The sequence below is a fragment of the Cimex lectularius genome, unplaced genomic scaffold (assembly GCF_000648675.2).
Source record: "Cimex lectularius strain Harlan isolate CLEC.00 unplaced genomic scaffold, Clec_2.1 scaffold315, whole genome shotgun sequence".
NCBI classification, from domain to species: domain Eukaryota; kingdom Metazoa; phylum Arthropoda; class Insecta; order Hemiptera; family Cimicidae; genus Cimex; species Cimex lectularius.
This window is the reverse complement of record NW_019392916.1, coordinates 53,417-74,542: the sequence shown is the minus strand read 5'-3', so window position 1 is coordinate 74,542 and position 21,126 is coordinate 53,417. Positions and strand designations below refer to the sequence as shown.

At 37.5% G+C, this 21,126-nt stretch overlaps 2 protein-coding genes across 4 annotated transcripts; one reads left to right on the top strand and one right to left on the bottom strand.

Moving 5' to 3' along the window:
* Positions 1–435: 435 nt before the first annotated feature.
* Positions 436–19,842, bottom strand: LOC106667643 (probable ATP-dependent RNA helicase DDX31). The gene is made up of 10 exons (XM_014395719.2): positions 19,704–19,842; positions 19,274–19,540; positions 18,947–19,213; positions 18,649–18,869; positions 18,320–18,590; positions 18,067–18,258; positions 17,747–18,010; positions 17,439–17,538; positions 17,188–17,353; positions 436–1,239 (listed from the first exon to the last, which is right to left on the bottom strand). Exons 1-10 carry the CDS (start codon positions 19,755–19,757, stop codon positions 1,122–1,124), a joined length of 1,920 nt encoding a protein of 639 aa, XP_014251205.1. The 5' UTR covers positions 19,758–19,842; the 3' UTR covers positions 436–1,121.
* Positions 19,843–19,860: 18 nt separating this feature from the next.
* On the top strand, positions 19,861–21,058 carry LOC106667485 (SRR1-like protein). Of its 3 annotated transcripts, none has more exons than XM_024229298.1 (3): positions 19,861–19,928; positions 19,994–20,111; positions 20,444–21,058. In XM_024229298.1, exons 1-3 carry the CDS (start codon positions 19,877–19,879, stop codon positions 21,042–21,044), a joined length of 771 nt encoding a protein of 256 aa, XP_024085066.1. In that variant the 5' UTR covers positions 19,861–19,876; the 3' UTR covers positions 21,045–21,058. The 3 variants fall into 3 exon arrangements, with proteins under 3 accessions (XP_024085066.1, XP_014250930.1, XP_024085065.1); XM_014395444.2 differs by having other exon boundaries at positions 19,862–19,931; XM_024229297.1 differs by having other exon boundaries at positions 19,862–19,940.
* The last annotated feature ends 68 nt before the right edge of the window (positions 21,059–21,126 follow it).

The following is a 21,126-nucleotide window of genomic DNA, read 5'->3' as shown; positions in this document are numbered from 1 at the left end:
ATATGTGACATCTTCATGAAACTATCAATAAAAGATTGTTTGCTCTCTCAATTATGAGGTATTTTTTCATCCTGTTCCATATCACAGAAGCTCAATGTGAAGTGTCGTCCTGAAACTTTGTACAAGAGCCCGATACGAGTTACCATCCTGTTCCAGCTTACATAAGCTCAATATGAGTTATTGTTCTGAAATTTTGCACAAAATTACGATATGATTTATTTTTTATCCTTTTCTATCTCACAGGAGCCCAATTATAAGCATTATCAGCAATTTCCACGGGTAAATAATTAAGAAAAAATAGTTAATTCATTAATAAATATAAATTTATATTTTTCATACCTACATTTTAATCTTATTGTAAATAAAATATTCTCATAATTAAAAAAATAGTATATACACTTTTTATATACATACATATTGTTTTACAAATTAAAATATTTATCATTTTACGTGTTAGTTAATCTGAGAAATTAATTTTCAATATATAAATTTATATAAATAACATACGACTAAGCAGGAAAGTTGGGCTATTTTTTTGTAAAAATTTGTGTAGGGCCGAATTATATATAAAATACGCTTATCCAGCGATTTTTAGGCTAAATTTAGGAGTACATTTATTTTTCCGACTTCCAAAGGACAAATAATATAAAATCAAATATACCAATTTTTTTTGGACCAGAAGCCCAATTAGCACAATGAAACATAATTTAATGCTGAGAATATAATTTTTTTTAATGTCTGAAATATTAAATAGTTATCTCCTTCTATCTCCGAAATATAAGCCAGTTTTATACGTAAAATTTTTCTTAAAAGATATTTCCTTATTTTATTAACTAGCCCTTAATTTTTTCCATTATACACTTATTTTTCTATTTACCCTACAATTATATATGTAACCTTGTTTGAATTTGAATAAGTGTTTTTTAAATTAATTTTACGGTCTGTCTGGTTTGAACTGTTGATGTAACGTATGTCTGCACACACGGTTTGAATGTATTCTATTCCTACGAACCTAACTTAATAAAATTGGGATTGTTAATATTCATTTGACAACCCCCCTTGGTCTTTTTGTGCGAATTTAGCACGTTTTCCTTTCCTGTGATGCGACGAATGAGATACATTCACGTCTTCCTCTTTTTCGAAGGCATCCCCGAATCGAATTCCGACGTTATGAGCCTCTTGGTCCTAGACGCCTGAGCCTCCAGGCCCAGTGAGTCCTTCTTCACCTTCCTTTTGGACCTGGAACAGAAAAAAGGTACGCATCTTAAAGGAGCCGCACGATGGGTGGTTTAAAAAATATATATATAAAATAAGCGAAACTGCGGTTAACATCAATAATCCAGGGCGCCCCAGGAAGTCAAACAAAGCCGGACAACAGATGACGGAAAAGACGATTAATCACGGGATCCTTAATAGTCTTTCCCACACCATGTGAAATGTTAATATTTAGTTTTCTACTTAACGCTATTCTGATTTATCCCTCCAATGGGAACAAAAGAAAAAGATTTTTTATATAGAACAGATCAACAAAGCCGCAGCTTTACGTCATTTTTAAGAATCCTACACAGTACATACTAATTTGTATAGAATGAAACCTACACCAGCTAAGCTTTTCATAAAATAATTTTAATGTTTTTAGTGATAAATGCAATAAAAATGGAACTCGGCAAGTCGGATCGGCAGAAAAGTTACGTTTCAAGACTTCAGTCCTCCGATGATTTGAATCGTAGAAGAGGGAACATCCTCGCTCCAAGAACATACCATTAGAAGTATGGTGGTCAGGTGATGCAATTCAGCTCTAGTATAAGAACCACAAAAAGCCAACAAATCGACGGGATATAGTGTCTTATTATCATTATTATTCATACAGAAGTTTTATCAAATTAATTTATCTCGAATACAACTAAGACATCTCGTTTTGTGCTTCTGCTTTCTGTATAATGAGATTAAATATATTTATTAGCAAGAAGGTGAATGTGAGAGTGTGTTAAGCATTGGTCAGTCCACAATCCACGGTTAGGTCACTTTAGATGACGAAATGCCAAAATGTTGGTCAGACGAAAACAGCTATGGGAGTAAGACCAAAATTACCAGGAACGACCAACCTACTGGTTATATAAATAATAGACGGGTTGACTAGAATTATACATTGTTTGGTAGTTAATAGATCAAGATGTTGGATTATTGCAGCGGTGACTGAAGATGACAAAAAGCGGATAAACGTCTGGCAGCACAAAACAGCTAAGGGAGTACGACCAAAATGACCAGGAACGACCAAACTACAAGTTGTGTAAATAGTTGGAAGGTTAATTTTTTTTCCGAGGGTTCGCAAGAGCAGAGGTTATAATCAACTCTCGGGGTGCCGTCTTTTTGAAAAAAAAGCCCATTTGTAAGTATGTCGATTCGAACCCGGGACCTTTACTTACAGTGATGAGCGCCGTGCCAACGCCTAAACCGTTGCGGCCACCGACGCCCCTTGGAAGGTTAACTAAAAGTATAGAATGTTTGATGGTCAATAGATTGGTAATTGGATTGTTGCAGCTGTGACTGAAGATGACAAAGAGCGGATAAACGTCTGGCAGCACAAAACAGCTAAGAGAGTAAGACCAAAATGACCAGGAACGACCAACCTACTGGTTATATAAATAATAGACGGGTTGACTAGAATTATACATTGTTTGGTGGTTAATAGATGAAGATGTTGGATTATTGCAGCGGTGACTGAAGATGACAAAGAGCGGATAAACATCTGGCAGCCCAAAACAGCTAAGGGAAGACCAAAATGACCAGGAACGACCAAACTACAAGTTGTGTAAATAGTTGGAAGGTTAATTTTTTTTCCGTGGGTTCGAAAGAGCAGAGGATATGTCAACTCTCGGGGTGCCGGTCTTTTTGAAAAAAAGCCCATTTGTAAGTATGTCGATTCGAACCCGGGACCTTTACTTACAGTGATGAGCGCCGTGTCAACGCCTAAACCGTTGTGACCACCGACGCCCCTTGAAAGGTTAACTAAAAGTATAGAATGTTGGATGGTCAATAGATTGGTAATTGGATTGTTGCAGCTGTGACTGAAGATGACAAAGAGCGGATAAACGTCTGTCAGCACAAAACAGCTAAGTGAGTACGACCAAAATGACCAGGAACGACCAAACTACAAGTTGTGTAAATAGTTGGAAGGTTAATTTTTTTCCCGAGGGTTCCCAAGAGAAGAGTTTATATCATCTCTCGGGGTGCCGGTCTTTTTGAAATAAAGCCCATTTGTAAGTATGTCGTGCTCGAATGCAGGCCCGCTGGATTGGAACTCGGGACCTTTACCTTACAGTGATGAGCGCCGGGTCAACGCCTAAACCGTTGCGGCCACCGACGCCCCTTGGAAGGTTAATTAAAAGTATAGAATGTTTGATGGTCAATAGATTGGTTATTGGATTGTTGGTGTGACTGAAGATGGCTAGAAGCCGAAACATCAATGAGGGGAAGAACAAAATGAGCACCAACGGCCAAAAAATTTATGTAAATTGTAAGTAAAAGGTCTACATAGAAGTACAGATTGATGATCAATCGATTGTATTTTGAGATAAACCGAAAATCATCTGGCAGAACAAAACATCTAGGGGAGAAAGGCCAAACTAATCGTACATAACCAAAACTACAAATTATGCAAACAGTTGGACGGATAGATTATAAGTGTAAGTTACTTGTTTGAATTTGAAACTGAATAGGACAAGAAGCCAAAACGCGACTGTCAGACCAACTAAGATAGAACGCAATATTCACAAATGACCAAAAAAGTTAAGTAAATGATTAAAGGATTGAATAGAAAAATTGATAAGCAGATTAAAATGACCAGGGACGACTAAACTACCAGTTATCTAACTGGTTGGATGGTTGATTACAAGTATAGATTTGACAGTAAATTTATTGTAATTTGTATGGTTTATTTTGTTATTAAAGATGAGAAGCTGAAACGAGATTCGCGGGACAAAAGAGCGAGGGTAGGATGACAAAATGATTCAAAACAGCCAAGTCCTATAAAAAGAAACAAGGTCGATTAGATGTACTGATTATTCGATGACCGAAAGATCTAATATTGAATTGTTGGATCTGAGACTGTATTTTGCAATAAGCCGAAAAACGTCTTGAAGACCAAACAGCTAGCGCAGGAAGACCAAAATGATTGGATATGCCCAAAACGACAAGTTATGTAAATGGTAGGAGGGATGAACAAATGGAAATATTGTGTGATGGTTGATCAATGAAAATTACAAATGTTGGATCGGTGACTAAAGATGCCGAGAAGACGAAATGCGTCTGCTAAACCAAAACAGCGAGGATAGGCAAACCAAAATGGCCAGGACCCAACTACAAGTTTTATAACTGGACGGAGGGTTGATTAGAAATATACATTGATTGATGGTAAAACCATTAGTGTAATTGGTATGGTTTAATTTGTGGCTGAATATGGTGAAAAGATAAAACGAGTTTCACAGGTCAAAAGAGAGTAAGAAGATAAAAAAGAACCAGAAACAGCCCAACAATAAGTTCTGTAAATGGGAGGATTGGATAAATATTCTGACTTGATGGTCAATAGAGTGACAGAACATAGCGAGAATCCAAACACATCTTATAAATCAAAACAGGAAGGGTAAGAAGACATAAATTAACCAGAAACACTAAACAATAAGTTCTATAAACGTAAGAAGGTTGATTGTATCTACAGATTATTTGGTGGCCAACAGACTGGACATTGAATTGTTAGATCTGTCACTGAAGATGGCATAAGCCAAAAACTGTCTGGCAGACAATAACAGCAAAGGTAGGAAGACCAAAATGATCCAAACCAAGCAAGCAATAAGTCCTATGAAAGATAAGAAGGTAGATTAGATGTACAGATTGTTTGATGGCCATCAGATTGGACATCGAATTGTTGGATCTGTGACTGAAGATGACGATAAGCCAACAACTGTCTGGCAGGCAATAACAGCTAAGGTAGGAAGACCAAAATGATCCAAACCAAGCAAGCAATAAGTCCTATGAAAGATAAGAAGGTAGATTAGATGTACAGATTGTTTGATATCTCCTCCAAGCGCGAGCCCCCTAAATGAATACTTAAAAAATGCCGAATCGAGCGTGACGGATTTGGACCGCAGGAAAACACATCGGGTTGAACAATGGTCTTGATTAGATGTGTGATAGCTAATCGAAGTGGAATCAAGAAGCCGGTGGATGGAAGATAGAACGTAATTTATCAAAGAGAAGACACTAATTCAAGTTTTTACAGGTATGGCCGGGAGGTAACGGCTCATCACCGGATTAGAAGCAATTCCGTCCGCTATTGTGTGTGAAAAGGGGTCCTCTAAAGAAATGTTTAAGCAAAGAATACTGGTTATACCCCGGGGTATTGAAGTATTTTTTTTTATCCTCCTTGGCCGAGGCGCCTCGGGATCGCCTTCACGATTATCCCTTATCAAAAGGTTTTCAAAACACAAATTGCCTTTTTATACCAATCAAATTATAATTTTTTCTCCCTTTATCGGGCCCGGTGTTGGTCCTAGGGGAAAAAATTACAAGGAATTGTTGTTACGGTTTTACCGGTTAGCGCATAAAACGCTGTGTCGAAACGTTAAATTTCCTATCCGTGTTAGCGATCTGGTCATTTACAACTGTACACCTCTAAGCTAAGGCGTACCCTTTGACAATGTACACGACCGCAAAGTACAGTGTCAAAATAGCTGGTGTACCTTATGCCAAATCATAACCAATCGGTTGTTCTCTAGCCATCTGAAAAACTCTACAAAACAAGACGTATGCAATAGCAAAGAGCGGCTCTGACTCGAGGAATCTGGCAGACCAAAAACGCAAGGGCAGGAAGACCAAAATGGTCAAAAACAACCAAAAACGAATTACGTAAATATTGGGTTGTCCGGAAAATAATGCAGGATTTTAAGTTTTCATTAAAAAAAATCTATATAAAATATTCTGTTTACGTTTACAGGATTACTCATTTGTATGAATGTCAACACTTATTAATCCTCTTCCAAATGATATTGTTTGTTTACCTCTGTAGCATTCCGCTACTTGGAAATAATTCAGTCATCCTTATAATGTCAAAGCGAGAATTTCGTACGATTTTCTTTTACGAGTTTAAACTCGGCCGAAGCGGAGCCCAAACGGCTAGAAACATTAACCAAGTCTGGGGCGAGGGTTGTGTTAATGAGTGCACTGTGCAAAGGTGGTTTAAAAAATTTCGGGAGGGAGATTTCAGCCTTGAAGATGAAGAAGGTCGTGGAAGGCCTTCCTCTCTTAATGATGATGTTCTGCGATCAGTGGTGGGTGCAGAGCAACTCAAAGTCAGTAAAACGACCGTCGCTGACCACCTCAAGGCGATTGGAAAAGTGAAAAAACTCGAAAATTGGGTTCCACACTCATTAAACGATCGCCAAAAAAATCAGCGCTTTGATGTTTGTGCATCACTTCTTTGTCGAAACAAAAATGACCCATTTCTGGCCAGAATTGTTACATGTGACGAAAAGTGGATTCTCTACGATAACACTAGACGTTCTGGACAGTGGCTCGACAAAGGAGAAGCTCCAAAGCCCCCAACTCATCAAAAAAAGGTAATGGTTACGGTATGGTGGGCTTCATTTGGTTTAATACACTACAGCTTCTTAAATCCTGGCGAAACCATCAATGCTGAATCATACTGTAACCAAATTAATACCATGCATCAGAAATTGGCAGTAATGAAGCCCTCTTTGGTCAATCGGAAAGGGCCCATTTTGTTGCATGACAACGCTCGACCACATGTGTCACGTGTAACGTCACAAAAATTATTGGAGCTTGGCTATGAAACTTTGCCTCACCCACCCTACTCTCCGGACCTCTCGCCTACTGACTACCATTTTTTTAGACACCTGGACCACTACTTAGAACACATAATATTCAAAAATCAAACGGAACTGGAAAATGCATTTATTGACTTTATCAATTCTAAAAATTCTGAATTCTACTCAGACGGAATTAATAAGTTACCAACACGTTGGGAGAAATGTATTGAGAGTATGGGAAATTATTTTGATTAAAGAACATTGCTTTAAAGTAACTAGTTTCTTTTTTTTTGTTTAATACCAAAATCCTGCATTATTTTCCGGACAACCCAATAGTACGAGGATTGCATAGAACAGACTGTTTGATGGCCAATAATTTGGCTTTTGGATGGTTGAATTTGCGACTGAAGAAAGCTTCGCTGGGTTGGACAATATTATATAAACGTGTGGTGATTAGGGACCGTCAGTCGATGATTATTCGGAAATCGTGAGATGCGGTGTGACGTAGGTTTTAGAAAAACATTTTCTTTATCGTGCCAACGTTTCGATCTTTATTGAGATCATCTTCAGGGCTCAAAGTTTTTGTTTTGTGCGTAATTGTGCCATTCTTGCGTGTCTGTTGAGAGTGCCCACGACAAATTACGCAGGAAACAAACACTTTGAGCCCTGAAGATGATCTCAATAAAGATCGAAACGTTGGCACGATAAAGAAAATGTTTTCCTAAAACCTACCTCATACCAGACCGCATCTCACGATTTCCGAATAGTTATATAAACGGAAGGAGGGGTCTATACAGATTGCACCGTGTCTGAAGATGGCGAGAAACCAGAAATCATCGGTCTGTCTAAATCAGCGAGGTTAAGCATACCAAAATAATAGAAACAAACATTACAAAACATTATGTAAATATTATCTAGGTTTCTTGTAACCTAGATCCATCGGTATACGATTGATTGTACCTCAATACGACCGTGAGGTTTTTTTTCACCACTCCCACTCTTTTTTGGTACCTAAGTTGGTCAAACGTTTTGTTTACCAGTAGAGATATGAGTACCAAATATACTCTTACTAAGTTAGTTTTCACTATTTAATTTAAGTAAAAATCCCTCCAGAGGTTTTGCAGTTTTTATTTCTAGGTGGAGAGGTATTTTCTGCTTACAAGCTAGAGATCCAGGTCATCACGCAATGTATGAAGATGACCTGGTCAACCAAGTTAGAATACTATACTTCTTTAGATCATCAACTCACCTATACTTTCTTTATACTAGTGCCAATATGTTTTCTGATAGTCAGAGTTCTGTCTAGCGTCCCTACTTTATAGTTATTTACCTTTCTCAATTAATTAATATTTAGGTCGAGATAAAAAAAGTCAGTGTCACGAGCGGGATTCGAACCCACGATCTTTGGCTAAATACGCCGCTGCTTCTACCACTTGAGCTATCGTGACTTCGATCCGCTCGGACACTAACTTCCATCTGCAACCTTACCTCTCGAATTTTCCCTCCTTTTTGCCATTTTATCTCGACCAATACCTTATATAAATATTAATTAATTGAAAAATGCTAATTGGTCAATCGGACCACGAACTGTAATGGATTTATTAGTTATTTACCCTTATTTTTCTGCTCTATAGCTGTATTATTCAGTAATTTATCGCGCTTGATTCATGTTTCTATTCGAGTTTGACTTGTTGAAAACACAAGATCAATGACATCTATCTTGAGGTCTAAGAGGTCTTTTTCCATCATCCTCTGGTATGCTTATCCTCCCCTGTTTTATCTATTTTGGTACACGTGTAGTATTCTGTAGATTTGGAGAGAAAACACTATACAAAAATGGTGGTCTTAATTTTCAATTGAATTGACTCTAGAAATTTTAGGATTTTTCTTTCCTGGATGGAAAGCATTTGACTTTTTTCCGTACTGTCGCTATATTATCCCAAGTAATTTATTCAGTGTGATACAAGTTTCTATTAGAATTGAACTGAGTAGGATGACCATAATTTGGGCAATTACAATTTTCTTGAGGTCTGAAACATTGGTCGTTTTGCATCTCCTAGCTGTTTTATACATACACGTGGTATTCCGAAAATACCGACATAAACCTGCTGGTCTTACTTTTCAATTTAAGGTGTAGAATCTGAGAAAACATCTACATAACATAGGTATATTCAAGACGATCATTTGCAGATTATGAAATAAGGAGGAAGAAACAGCCACCCTTATCATCTTCGAATGCGAAGCAACCGCTCGATGGAGACATTACTTAGGATACAAAAAAAAACCGAGGAAAAGAATTTTAAGCACTTAATACTTCTTAAAAGAAGAATTGAGTGGATTGCTCTGAACTAACTACGGAACAAGGAAAAGTAGAACACACAACTCTCAACACGACACGCAAGAATGGCACAATTACACAGAAGACAAACACTTTGAGTGAATAGAAATACTTTGATTGAATATAAAAAATATATTCTGTATTGTATAAATTCACTTTTCCACATCCTAAATGTATTTGTTAAATGTAAACAATGTTTGTAAATCCTAGGCCCTGAAGATGATCTCAATAAAGATCGAAACGTTGGCACGATAAAGAAAATGTTTTTCTGAAACCTACATCACACCAGACCGCATCTCACGATTTCTGAATAATTAAAGAAAAGTAGAACATAAAACATGAACTGGGTGAACATAAAACCTCCTAGTATCTATTTATTATTACCATCATCCGGTCGTCCACAATGTTGGCCCAATGTCAGATATGCAGTATATTCCTGAACACTGAGCACAACTTAAAAAAGAGGAAAGGTCCGAAGGCAATTATCCTTCGGATGTGGAATGGCTTCCTTCGAGAAGAGCAGAATAAGATCTGTTGTTTATTAAACGGCCGACAATTGAACAGATCAGAAAATAAGGATACATGACCCCATGGTATTAAAGGAAACGCAAGACCGGAAGATGGCAATGACATGAAATGCAATTATCCTTGACATAGGCATGTTTAAAAAATTTAACGATTTTTATGTTTCCTCTTATGTTTCTGTTTTTAATCCTGCCCACGTTTGCACCTAATAGGCCAGTTGCCCTTTTTATTTTCATTTCGACATGCTCGTTCTGGAAGTCGATCTCAAATTAGTTAGTTTTTTTTCAAACTATGCTTCTTGCGTTATAGTTGAACAATCATTTTCCGCTGCCGTTTCAATTTGATACAAGAAGAAAGTTCAACAACGGAGCGAAAAAATTAGAAACGTTCCCCCCTCGGAAAGAAGAAAACCGGGTGGAAAGCCGAAATCCGGCAAAGAAGGGGCCCGTCGGGTCACGTACGGTCCGGGAATCTTCTTCGGATGGGTTTATGTTATAATTTTTTTCTCCTCCCGGCCGTGTGTGGCCGCTCAAATTGAATGCCGTAATAGAATAGGTGCACGTGCTCGCCTCTGGAGACGTGTTGACCAATCTGGTTGGTAAATACGCGAGACAAATCTATGATTGGGTTAGCGGCCGTCGTGACGGCCGTTTACAGCTCCAATTCTGCGAAGAACGTCTTCAAGTGCCAAGGAAAATCGCCCCTGGAATGCTTGGAGATAACCAACAATAGTTTTCCCCACGCTGTAGTGAATCAAATTCTAATTTCCTCAGGGGCAACAAAGAAAAACGAAATCGACCACGTTTTCTTCTGTTCCAACAATTGTCGTGTTCATGCTTATTGCGAACTTGATGACGACTCGAACAGCCTCAAAAGACGAGTTAGCGTTCCTGAAGTTGACGGTAATGAAATTCGAACTCATAACCAACATTAACGCTCATACCACTATGCAAACCTTCCTCCTTAAAATCGTTTTATATTGGCATTTTTAAACTGAAGCCTTTCAACTCATACTACCTGATGAATTTAGTAAATAACAAAGCTGAATAGTCATTGGAAATAATTAAAAAACAAATATTTATTAATAAATGGCTAGTGCAAAATATTTTCCATCACAATCTATACATATTCCGCAGACAAAAAATGTTTATTTCAACTCACAAGAAAGTCTTGGAAGTTCACCTCGTTCTGTAAAAATTTTATCTCTCAAAATGCCTAAAAAAAGTGGAAGTCTGTAGACGAGAGGTCGGGTAAATATGGAGGGAGCAGTAAGGTTTCATATCCTAAGTCCTTAAGTTTCTGCAGGGTTGCTTTTTCCCATTGCTGGACAAAGACGTAGCAATTTCCCGTGCATTTTGTCAATTTCTTGGCAATATTTCTCTGTTGTTATAGTTTCATCATAATTAAAGATATTATAATGAACGACCCCATCAGTACACCACCACACGTTCATCTCTGGGCGCAGATTTTCGGGAAGAGTTTTGGCGCTTCATCCGTGTCCAACCACTGACCAGTATGCGTCCTGTTATCGTGCAGATTTCATATCGCACGTGATTCGATCAAATCGATCATTTCTGTGGCGCAACAGAAGAGATGGTTCAAATTTTAAACACCAATATGACACCACAAGAACAGCACAACACAGGGCCCTGAAGGTGACTCGAATAAAGGTCGAAACATCGGCAAAAAAAAATGAAAAGGGTGTATTTCTAAACTACCCAATAGAGACTTGATTACTTGTCGGTCTTCAGACGCGGATCAAATCGTCCAAATTGTTAGTCAAACAATCTGTATAGACTCAACCCTCCTACCGTATACATAACCCGGCATAGCTGGGCAGGCCAAAATGATCATTAACGACAAAATTGCAGGTTCTTCACCCTGACGACCGCACAGAAAAATCTCGCACTGTGTTTAACACTCCTTATTTTTGTATATTCATTCAGTTTAACAAAATTTAAAGTGCCTTTTGATAATCAGCAAAACTTGGCGAACCCATAACTACAAATATGGACACTTCGGACATTCGCCTTCTTGAAATATCCCACCCAGCTTTGGTGGGATGACAATCCAAAAAAGCGAGTATAGGCGGACCAAAATGATCGATTTTTTCAAAGCGTCGATTTCTTTGGGCTTCGGTTAGTTCGTGCGATAACCACTTGTCGAGCTTCTTTACTTTACCAATTTGCTCCTGATGGCGTACCACGGTTCAGTGGACAACGCTTAGCTCTTCCGCAATTTTCCGTGTCTTACGTGAATTTTCTTCGACGAGTTGGTCATCGTCCACAACGGAAAGCCTACCGCGACCTTCCTTGTCTTTGAGATCGAAATCTCCATTCTCTAATACTTCCCTCTACCCAAACTGTACTGATGCTAAGCGCGGTTCGTGCCGCACTTCGCCCAAGTTTAAATTCGTAAAAATAAATTTGACCTAGTTGTTAATACAACAATTTCACACAACACCAATACGACACCACAAGAATAGAACCACACTTTATGCCCTGAAGATGACCCGAATAAAGTTTGAAACTGCGGTCACAAAATTAAACAGGTGTTTTTCTAAACTACCTCATTCTTGACCTCTCATCACGAATCCAAGAAATTAATAAACTAAAATGTTTTGAATAAAAAATAACAGTTAAAAGTATTTATTTATAATCCATAAATAGTATAGGATTCAGCTTATTTATATGACAAGCACCTGCGAAAATAAACCAAATTTTCGAAACCTGCATTAATTTTGCACCAACCAAAAAGCATTCATGAGTAGAACAGCAAACTATTTCTGTATAGTGCTCGCATAACAACTTTTTTTTTAAGACCGCGGAGGATGAACCAACGAACCGGTGTTCAGTCGTTACCTTCTAACATTTACCTTTATTTTCTAACGTGTTTCAACTGACAGCTAGCGAAACGAGACGATCCTAAAATGCTCTACAGAAAAAAAAACCATATCTACACGCTCTACTTTTGGTATTTATTCAGTTTCGTGAAAATTTCACAAGTAATCCGTAAAGCCTGTGTCAATTGATAACTAGCGAGACAAGGCGGCCCACAAAATAGACAGTAGTTGAAAAAAAAATAGTTGCGTTTGACTATATTTTAGCCTGTTTCATTTGACAACTAGTGACAAATTGCATCTAGTAACACAAAAAATTAATTGGGCCGTTAATGATCACTTTGGTCTGCATATCCTCGCTGTGTTGGTTTGTGAGACGCGTTCTTCAGCCACTGATCTAACAATCCAAAATCCCATCTGTTCATCATCAATCAGTCTATATTTTAGTTTACCGTTACTTGTTTGGTTGTTTTTGATCATTTGGTCTACCTACTCTCCCTATTTTGGTACGCAAGATATTTTGCGGCTTTTCGCCATCTTCAACCAACAGATCTGGTTTGTTTAGTGTTTTCTTTCCAAATCCTAGTGTACAGATAAAACGGCGAGGATAGGCATACCAGAATAATGGAAAATTAGGATACAAGAAAGAAAGCGGGTAAGGATGGTCATACAAGTTGCATGTACCATCATCCAAGCAGAAATGTACAATGTTATTTGTGAGATTCCCCTTGGGGTCTGCGAAGACATTTGATCTTCGGACCCTGAGCAATTTTTGTCTACCAGACGCATTTCTACTTCTCGCCATCTTCAATCACTGATGCAGTATTCCAAATTCCCATTAATTGACCATAACACAATCTATAAATCTATTCAAACCTCCTATTATTTAATTAAATCGTTTTGGTCTGCGTATCTTCGTCGGTTTAGTATGACACGACTTGGCTTGTCGCCTTCTTCAGTCTCCAAACCATCCAAAATCCAAGCTATCGGCTATCAAACAATCTATCAATTCTATGCAATCCCGCTAACTATTTACGTAATTCATTGTTTGGTTGTCTTCGATAATTTCCGTCTACATACCCTCAATGTTTTAGTATGCCTGATGCTTTAAGGTACCTAGCCATTTTCAGAAACTGATCCAATTGTCCAAAATCCAAACTATCTGCCAACAAACAATCTATAATTCTATTCAACCCTCATATTTACATATTGTTTTGTAATGGTTGTTTCCATTATTTTGGTATGTTTAACCTCGCTGTTTTAGTCTGACCGATGCTTTCCAGCTTCTCGCCATCTTCAGACAAGGATCAAATCTAAAAAATCCCGACAGTCGAACAATCTGTATAGATGTGTGTGGTGGTGGGTGACCGTTAGTCGATGATTATTCGGAAATCGTGAGATGCGGTCTGGTGTGATGTAGGTTTCAGAAAAACATTTTCTTTATCGTGCCAACGTTTCGATCTTTATTGAGATAATCTACCGAACCTGGGATTTACAAACATTGTTTAAATTTAACAAAAACATGTAGGATGTGAAAAAAAGTGAATTTATACAATACAAAAAATATATTTTTTATATTTTAAGTATTTCTACTCACTCAAAGTGTTTGTTTTCTGCGTAAAACAGCAATATCTCAGTGACACTGTCAACACGACACGCAAGAATGGCATAATTACGCAGAAATAGAATTAGTAGTATAATAGTAGAAATGCTTTGGTTGAATATAAAAAATATTAAATTCACTAATTTCGTGGTCCGCTTGACCAATTAAATCATTACAATTAATGAAGGTTTTTAGTTGAGATGAAAAAAAGTTAACGGCACGAGAGGGATTCGAACCCACGACCTTCGGCTAGAATCGCCGCTGCTCTACCACTTGAGCTATCGTGACCTCGATCCGTCGGACATCAACTTCCCATCTCAACCCCCACCTTATGAGTTTTCCCTCCTTTTTGCCATTTTTCAAATGTCGTGTAATCGGTTTGGATTCTCGACGACAACTGAAATGGCGACGGAGAGCTTTAGTGAAGTGTACTTCATTTTAATTCATTAAATTCACTAATTTCGTGGTCCGCTTGACCAATTAAATCATTACAATTAATGAAGGTTTTTAGTTGAGTTGAAAGAAAAATGGCAAAAGGAGGGAAAACTCATAAGGAGGGGTTGAGATGGGGAGTTGATGTCCGAGTGGATCGAGGTCACGATAGCTCAGGTGGTAGAGCAGCGGCGTATCTAGCCGAAGGTCGTGGGTTCGGATCCCTCTCGTGCCGTTAACTTTTTTTAATGTCAACTGAAAATATTCATTAATTATAAAAAATCTTTTTTTGCGTTGCATAAATTCACTTTTTTCCCCATCCTATATGTATTTGTTAAATTTAAACAATGTTTGTAATCCCAGGCCCTGAAGATGATCTCAATAAAGATCGAAACGTTGGCACGATAAAGAAAATGTTTTTCTGAAACCTACATCACACCAGACCGCATCTCACGATTTCCGAATAATACTCTGTACAGATTCAACCCTCCTTCCGTTTATATAACTTTGTCCAATCCAGCGAAGAAGAGCAAGGCAAAATGATCAGTAACGATAAAATTAAAGGATCTTCACCCTGTCGACCGCACAGAAAAATCTCATACGAAAAATGAGTTTAACACCCCCTTATTTTTCTATATTTATTCAGTTTAACAAAATTTAAAGTACCTTTGGTAACTAGCGAGATTTGGCAAAGGTTGTGGTTTCGAATCCCGCTCGTGACACTTTTTTATCTCAACCAATACCTTACATAAATAATGAATTGAAAGAAGTTATTTGGTCAATCGGATCTGGAAATCTAATAGAATTATTTATAAAACTCAGATAAAAAAAAAATCCAATGGCCGTAAAGCGTATGGACATCTGTGGGATTGTCGCATCTCGTTAATTGAAAATATTCCAAATTAAAATACGCATAAAATACTTTTTGGACCGCCTAGTCTCGCTGTTGCAAGTTGACATTTTCTTATAATAATTAAATGGTTTTATTTAATTTATTTCCTCCTTATCGACCATATTTTGAACCAGTCCTTGCTAAGTCGACAGGCGGAAGATTTTTTTCAATTTATTTAATGTTAAAAGGAGTCTGCCTCTTCACGACCTTGCGCACCGCGGCCAATATTAATGCCATCATCATTGTCTAGAGCTCTTCGTAAAAGATTTTTCTCACATCCCAAAGCTTTCTTCCAGGCCTTGGCTTTTCCTATTCAAGAGTATTAGAACATTACGGAACTGTGTACCAAAAAAGAAAATATCCCACCGTTTCTTCTCCTTCCTGGCTATATCTAGCACTTGTTTTCTATTGCTACGAGTCTTAGCTTCTAGGATCTGTAATCCTACTATCATTCCAGTCCAACAGGAGTAGTATTTGTCCTTTGATGAACTTTTTCACAATCACATTGAACTGAGGTCTTATTTTTATTACCCATTGCCTTTTTGACGTTTTGGCTATTGGGTATGCCATAAAAGGGTCCAGGGCCGATGGGTGTCCTGATCGAACTTTCCTTGGCGAATTTATCGGCCTTCTAGTTGCCCGTTTGCCTACATGACCCACAAAACGAGAGTAATTTTTTTTAATGTATGAAAAAGCCGAGATGTTTTTGTGTGTGTGTATTTTCTAAAAGTTAAAGTTAAAGGATGGAGTGAAGAAGAAAGGTCAAGAAAGAAAGAAAGAAAGAAAGAAAGAAAGAGAGAGAGAGAGAGAGAGAGAGAGAGAGAGAGAGAGAGAGAGATGAAGATAGAGTGAGATTGGGTTTGAGAGGGAAAGAAAGTGATAAAGGGAGAAAGAATAGATATAGATAAAAACAAGAAACAAAAAACAAGTGAGAGAGATATAAAGAGATTAAGAAAAAAAAAGGGAGTGGAGTTGGAGGGGGAGAGAGTAAGAGAGAGAGGGTGGGAGGGAGGGAGAGAGAGGGAGAGGANGAATGAGTAGAGAGAGAGAGAGAGAGAGAGAGAGAGAGAGAGAGAGAGAGAACGAGAAAGGAAGATTTTTATAGTTCATATATAAATTTATGTAAATTAATGCTAATGTTAAAATTTGTAGTTGATATTTTACAAATCAATAAGGGATAAATTAAATTTATCAAAATTTATGTCTTGTACAACCGATATACTTAAGTACACTTCATTAATTGTTCATCTCATCTAAAAACAAGTGGTACTTATTACAATAATAGAAGAGGTACAGTTAAAAACTCAAAGGGCTTTGTTACGGAGAAACTATCTTATCCATTTTAAACATTTTTAGATCTACATTTTTTCTTTTTTAACTTTTTAAAAAAGAAAAATCAATCGATTGAAGAAGCCAAGGTGAAACGTTTTAAGCTTTCACACCTTTCCAAGGGGATAATATAATATCATAGCAGACAATGTCTGACAGTGTCATTATAGTGTTAGTAACACTCCCCCCTGACTATCCTCGCCTTCTGTTACACATCCATACTTTTGAGAAATAGCCTCATTTTTTTTTTTTTTTTTTTTTTTTTAAACCCTTTCTGGACCGATCGTAATGTCAATCAAAGAGTTTATAAAAGCTATGATACGATCATTTTGAAAAGCTTGGGTAAGATAAGGTATCTCAAAAAATGTATTTTTTTTTAAATTATAATGTAAAATATTAACTGACCGGTTTTTCAGCTTGAAATTTGGTTTGCCGATGCCCCCAATCACCGAAGGTGTGTCTCGAAGGGCAAAACATTTCGCGTGGTGTCCAAGGTGGAGGCTCTTGAAATTAAACGCCACCCTTGATTCGTTGGGGTATGATGCATAAAATCTGACCCAAGACCTGTACGCTGAAAAAATCATACGGTAAATCAATTTCATTTATATCAAAAAGCCAAATACAGACGACTATCATTAAAATTACAAGATTTTTACCTTTACAAGCAAGGGAGTGCAGTCCTTTCTCGTTTAGAACGGCATGTTCAAAATTGTGCTGCAACATAGTCGCTGCGCCTTCAACACCAGAACCATAACTCTTGAAAAAAAAAGAGAAAAATTAAATTTTACAAACAAAAATACAGAAAATATCTTTTATTTATGATGAAGTATTTGTGAGTATTTCATGAGCATCTTAAATTTTACGTTTGTGTCCATATTTTTAATTTTTCTCTCACAGTGGCTTTCCTGGTGTAAGTTAAAAAAAAAAAAATAATAAATTTTAAAAAATGGTAGTAAAAACTTACTTGGCCATCTTTTGATTCAAGTTTTATTTTAAGTAGATTCTTCAAGTAATTCTCCATGTTCACCTCCTCGAGTTTGATCCTCTTCTCCTGAAGAAACTGAAGGAAAGGTAGCTCGGACGGGATGAGGAAGAGCAAGGACGATCCTGAAGTGCCGACCCTAGCCGTCCTCCCGACCCTGTGTACATACTTGTTCGGTTCTATAGGAGCGGTAAACTGTACGATCCAATCGACCTGTGGTAAATCCAAGCCTCTCGCACCAACATCCTGCGCATTTTTTTTTTTTTTAAATCAAAGTTTTAAAAATTGAAAAAGAAACGTACAGTGCAGAGGAGAACACCGGAATCAGATTGTCTGAACTTATTAAAAACCTCGACCCTGTCTGTCTGAGTCATGTTGCCGTGTAGTTTGAAATAAACGACATTTGAAGTGATTACAGAAGGTATTAAATCTGTGTAATAATCAACCATATCTTGTGTAGCCATAAATATTAACACCTTACTTTTCCCTTCAACCTGTAAATAATTTTTTTTTTAAATAAAATTGCACTGTTTAAAAAAGGAAAAAAAATTTTACCTCGCATATTGTTACAATAAAAGAAGCCAATGTCACCAAACGTAATTTAGCAGGTGTGACAACATATTTCTGAGACAGTTGGTGTGGAATCACCAAAGCATCATTTTCAGGCATGTCATTTTGACTTGCATCAATTTTTAAAGGTTTATTGAGAGTAAGACCAGCTAATCGTTCGACTCCCGGGCCAAGAGTCGCTGAAAGCAACACCGTCTGCTTCTTTCCGACATCCTCATCTGAACGATCCCTCTGGTCTTTTATCATCGAGACCAGGCTGTCAAATACAAAATATAAATTATAATATAAAATTATTTTTTTAAGAGGGATATCACCTTCCGATATCTCTTTCGTAGCCAAGGTCAAGAAGCTTGTCAGCCTCGTCGAGAATAAGCCAGTCAAGTTTGTGCAACAATAAAACCTGCGTGTGCTGGGCGTGATCGAGTATTCTACCAGGCGTTCCGACTAGCACATTTATGCCTTTCCTCAGTCTAGCCTTCTCTGATTTTTTCTTCTCACCGCCCACTATTATACCAGGGACTATCCAAGTAAATGCCTTTAAAAAAAAAATAAATAAATAAATAAATAAAATACAAAAATATAACAATTTTTAATTATTGGGTTAAAATTTACACGACAGAGTTTTAAAAAACATTCATAAGTTTGCAGTGCGAGTTCTCGTGTTGGCAGAATAATCAAAGCTTTTACACCATCATTCCTGGCTATTTTTGGCGTAATTGACTGAAGCATCTGCATTATCGGTACAGCGTACGCTAGAGTTTTCCCGCTTCCGGTCTGCGATCTCACAAGGGCGTCTTGTCCTTGTAGCAACGGCGGAATCGTAAGCTGTTGAACTATCGTCATCTTCGTAATCTGAAATAACTGTTCCAGATTCGCTACCTGAAATTTAAAAATCAATTTATCATTGGGACAGGTTTAAATTTAAATCGATCGACTCACAAGATGGGGATGAAGGACGCCAAGGCTTTTGAATGTGTTTTGGGAAAAGAGCGGCTCCTCAATCGGGACGACGTCAAAATCCGTCGCATCCGGTATTTCAGGGTTGTGGTGGAAAAGCGAAGAAGTTTTGCCTTTATTGCTATCCACATCGTCTTTATTCGGCTTGAAAAATTTACCCTTCTTAGGGAAGTCATTCTTCTGCAAATTCTTATGAAACGACTGGAGATTTGAAGCAGGTTGTAATGCTGAGTCAATTCTTTTGTGCACCTTAAATAATTTCAAAGTTGAAAAATCTAATAACACACTAAATCAAAGTCCAAGCTCTTTTTTAAAGCCAATGCAATGTTCAAAGCAGAAGTGATTTTATTGCTTTGGCCTGTTAAAAAAAAAGGGTATCATTTTAATTAAGTACTCGGCTTTTCAGGATTACCTTGGGCTTTTTCTCGGGTACAATAAAGTTGACGTTGAGATCGCAGGTCGTCATATTTAGTTAAAAAGTAATTAAAATCAACCACCATCAGCTTCAGACTGTTTATGTTAAAAGCACGTGTCAAAAAGGCAGGTTACAAAATAATCGATTTTCAACTGATAAAGTTTCGATTAATGGACGTTATCAGTAAACTTAGGGAGTCTTCAACTCAAAACATCCTAACAAGTAGTAATTTAAGTAAATAAATAATCTTTCAAATTTAACAAATATTAATTAAACCATGGTCGCAGGAAGATCTCAGTGGTGTGAAATGGAGGAGGACGGTTTTAAACTGGTGAAGAAAAAGAAAAAGAAGAATTATGAACAGTTTGATGAAGAATCCCCTTTGTACCTGGAACGAGTCAAAAAGTAATTATTCATTGATAAAATCATGTCAGATGCATAAAAGGTTTAGTGGCATGTTTTTGTAATATTTTGTTAAAATATGTTGGACCGGTTCTGGGACTGGTATCACCCTTTGGTTTTGTCGTGTGAGGAACTTCCTCACTGATGGGCACAAAGCCGAAACACATTTGACTAACATAACTTTCAATAAACGGACTCAGTGTCGGTTCAACTCTCACACCACCACCGATAAGTTTTGCGGATTCAACTTTAAAACAAAACAGAATTCTTGATGCTTGATTTTTTTTTTTTTTAGAACTAAATAATCAAAAAGTTTTTATATTTTGTCAATCTAGGAAGTTTTTGGAAGTAAAAGGCATGATGGTGGATTCTCTTCAGTTTTTCAGTTTTGTCAAGTCGATTGATGAAGGCCTTGTCAATCTTGACTCGCCGAAGGTGGAAGAGATCGTCTGCTATGGTCTCGGAAACTTTTCAAAATCACCCAACGCCCGTTACCAGTACGCCATGGCCGTAGAGCTGAGCGAGTTTTACGCTTGCCCCCTCCTCGTATTCGACCCCGTGTTTACGGAGCCTGAAAAGAAAATCCTGGAGGAGATGAGGTCCGAACTTATACCGAGGAATGAAATGGGAAAGAGAAAAGCAACGAAGTCTACGCTGTTCTTCTTGCCGCACTGCCCTCGCGAGCTGTTCAACAACATCCTCCTCGCCAACTGGGGCGAGAGCCTGGCCAACTGCATCATCGCAGGTAATAACCTGGCGTCAATAGTCGAATCAACACCGTCTCGCTCCTTGAAAAATGAATTCCCGTACCTAGTCAATTCATTTGAACATGCAGAAATCATAGAAGTCAAAAACACATTTCAATTTTTGGACGTTTTCAACGACATGGCTGTTCATGTCTTTCCTAATAAAAAAATCTTAAACTCTGTATGTTAAGATAATTGTAAATATGTAAATACTTTTTTTACAAAATAAATTTTTATTTTCTAAAATTTTTTTTTTTTTCAAAACAAAGTTT

Bases quoted from the DNA above. Each gene is read 5' to 3' on its own strand.
- LOC106667643 (XM_014395719.2), bottom strand. From the start codon at position 19,757: ATGACGACCTGCGATCTCAACGTCAACTTTATTGTACCCGAGAAAAAG. The intron at 18,011-18,066 runs GTACGTTTCTTT...AAAAATGCGCAG, and splicing joins CCGGTGTTCTCCTCTGCACT to GATGTTGGTGCGAGAGGCTT. The intron at 1,240-17,187 runs GTCAGTTAATAT...TTTCTGTTCCAG, and splicing joins AATTTCAAGCTGAAAAACCG to GTCCAAAAGGAAGGTGAAGA.
- LOC106667485 (XM_024229297.1), top strand. From the start codon at position 19,877: ATGGACGTTATCAGTAAACTTAGGGAGTCTTCAACTCAAAACATCCTA. The intron at 19,941-19,993 runs GTAAATAAATAA...CCATGGTCGCAG, and splicing joins CCTAACAAGTAGTAATTTAA to GAAGATCTCAGTGGTGTGAA. The intron at 20,112-20,443 runs GTAATTATTCAT...TTGTCAATCTAG, and splicing joins TACCTGGAACGAGTCAAAAA to GAAGTTTTTGGAAGTAAAAG.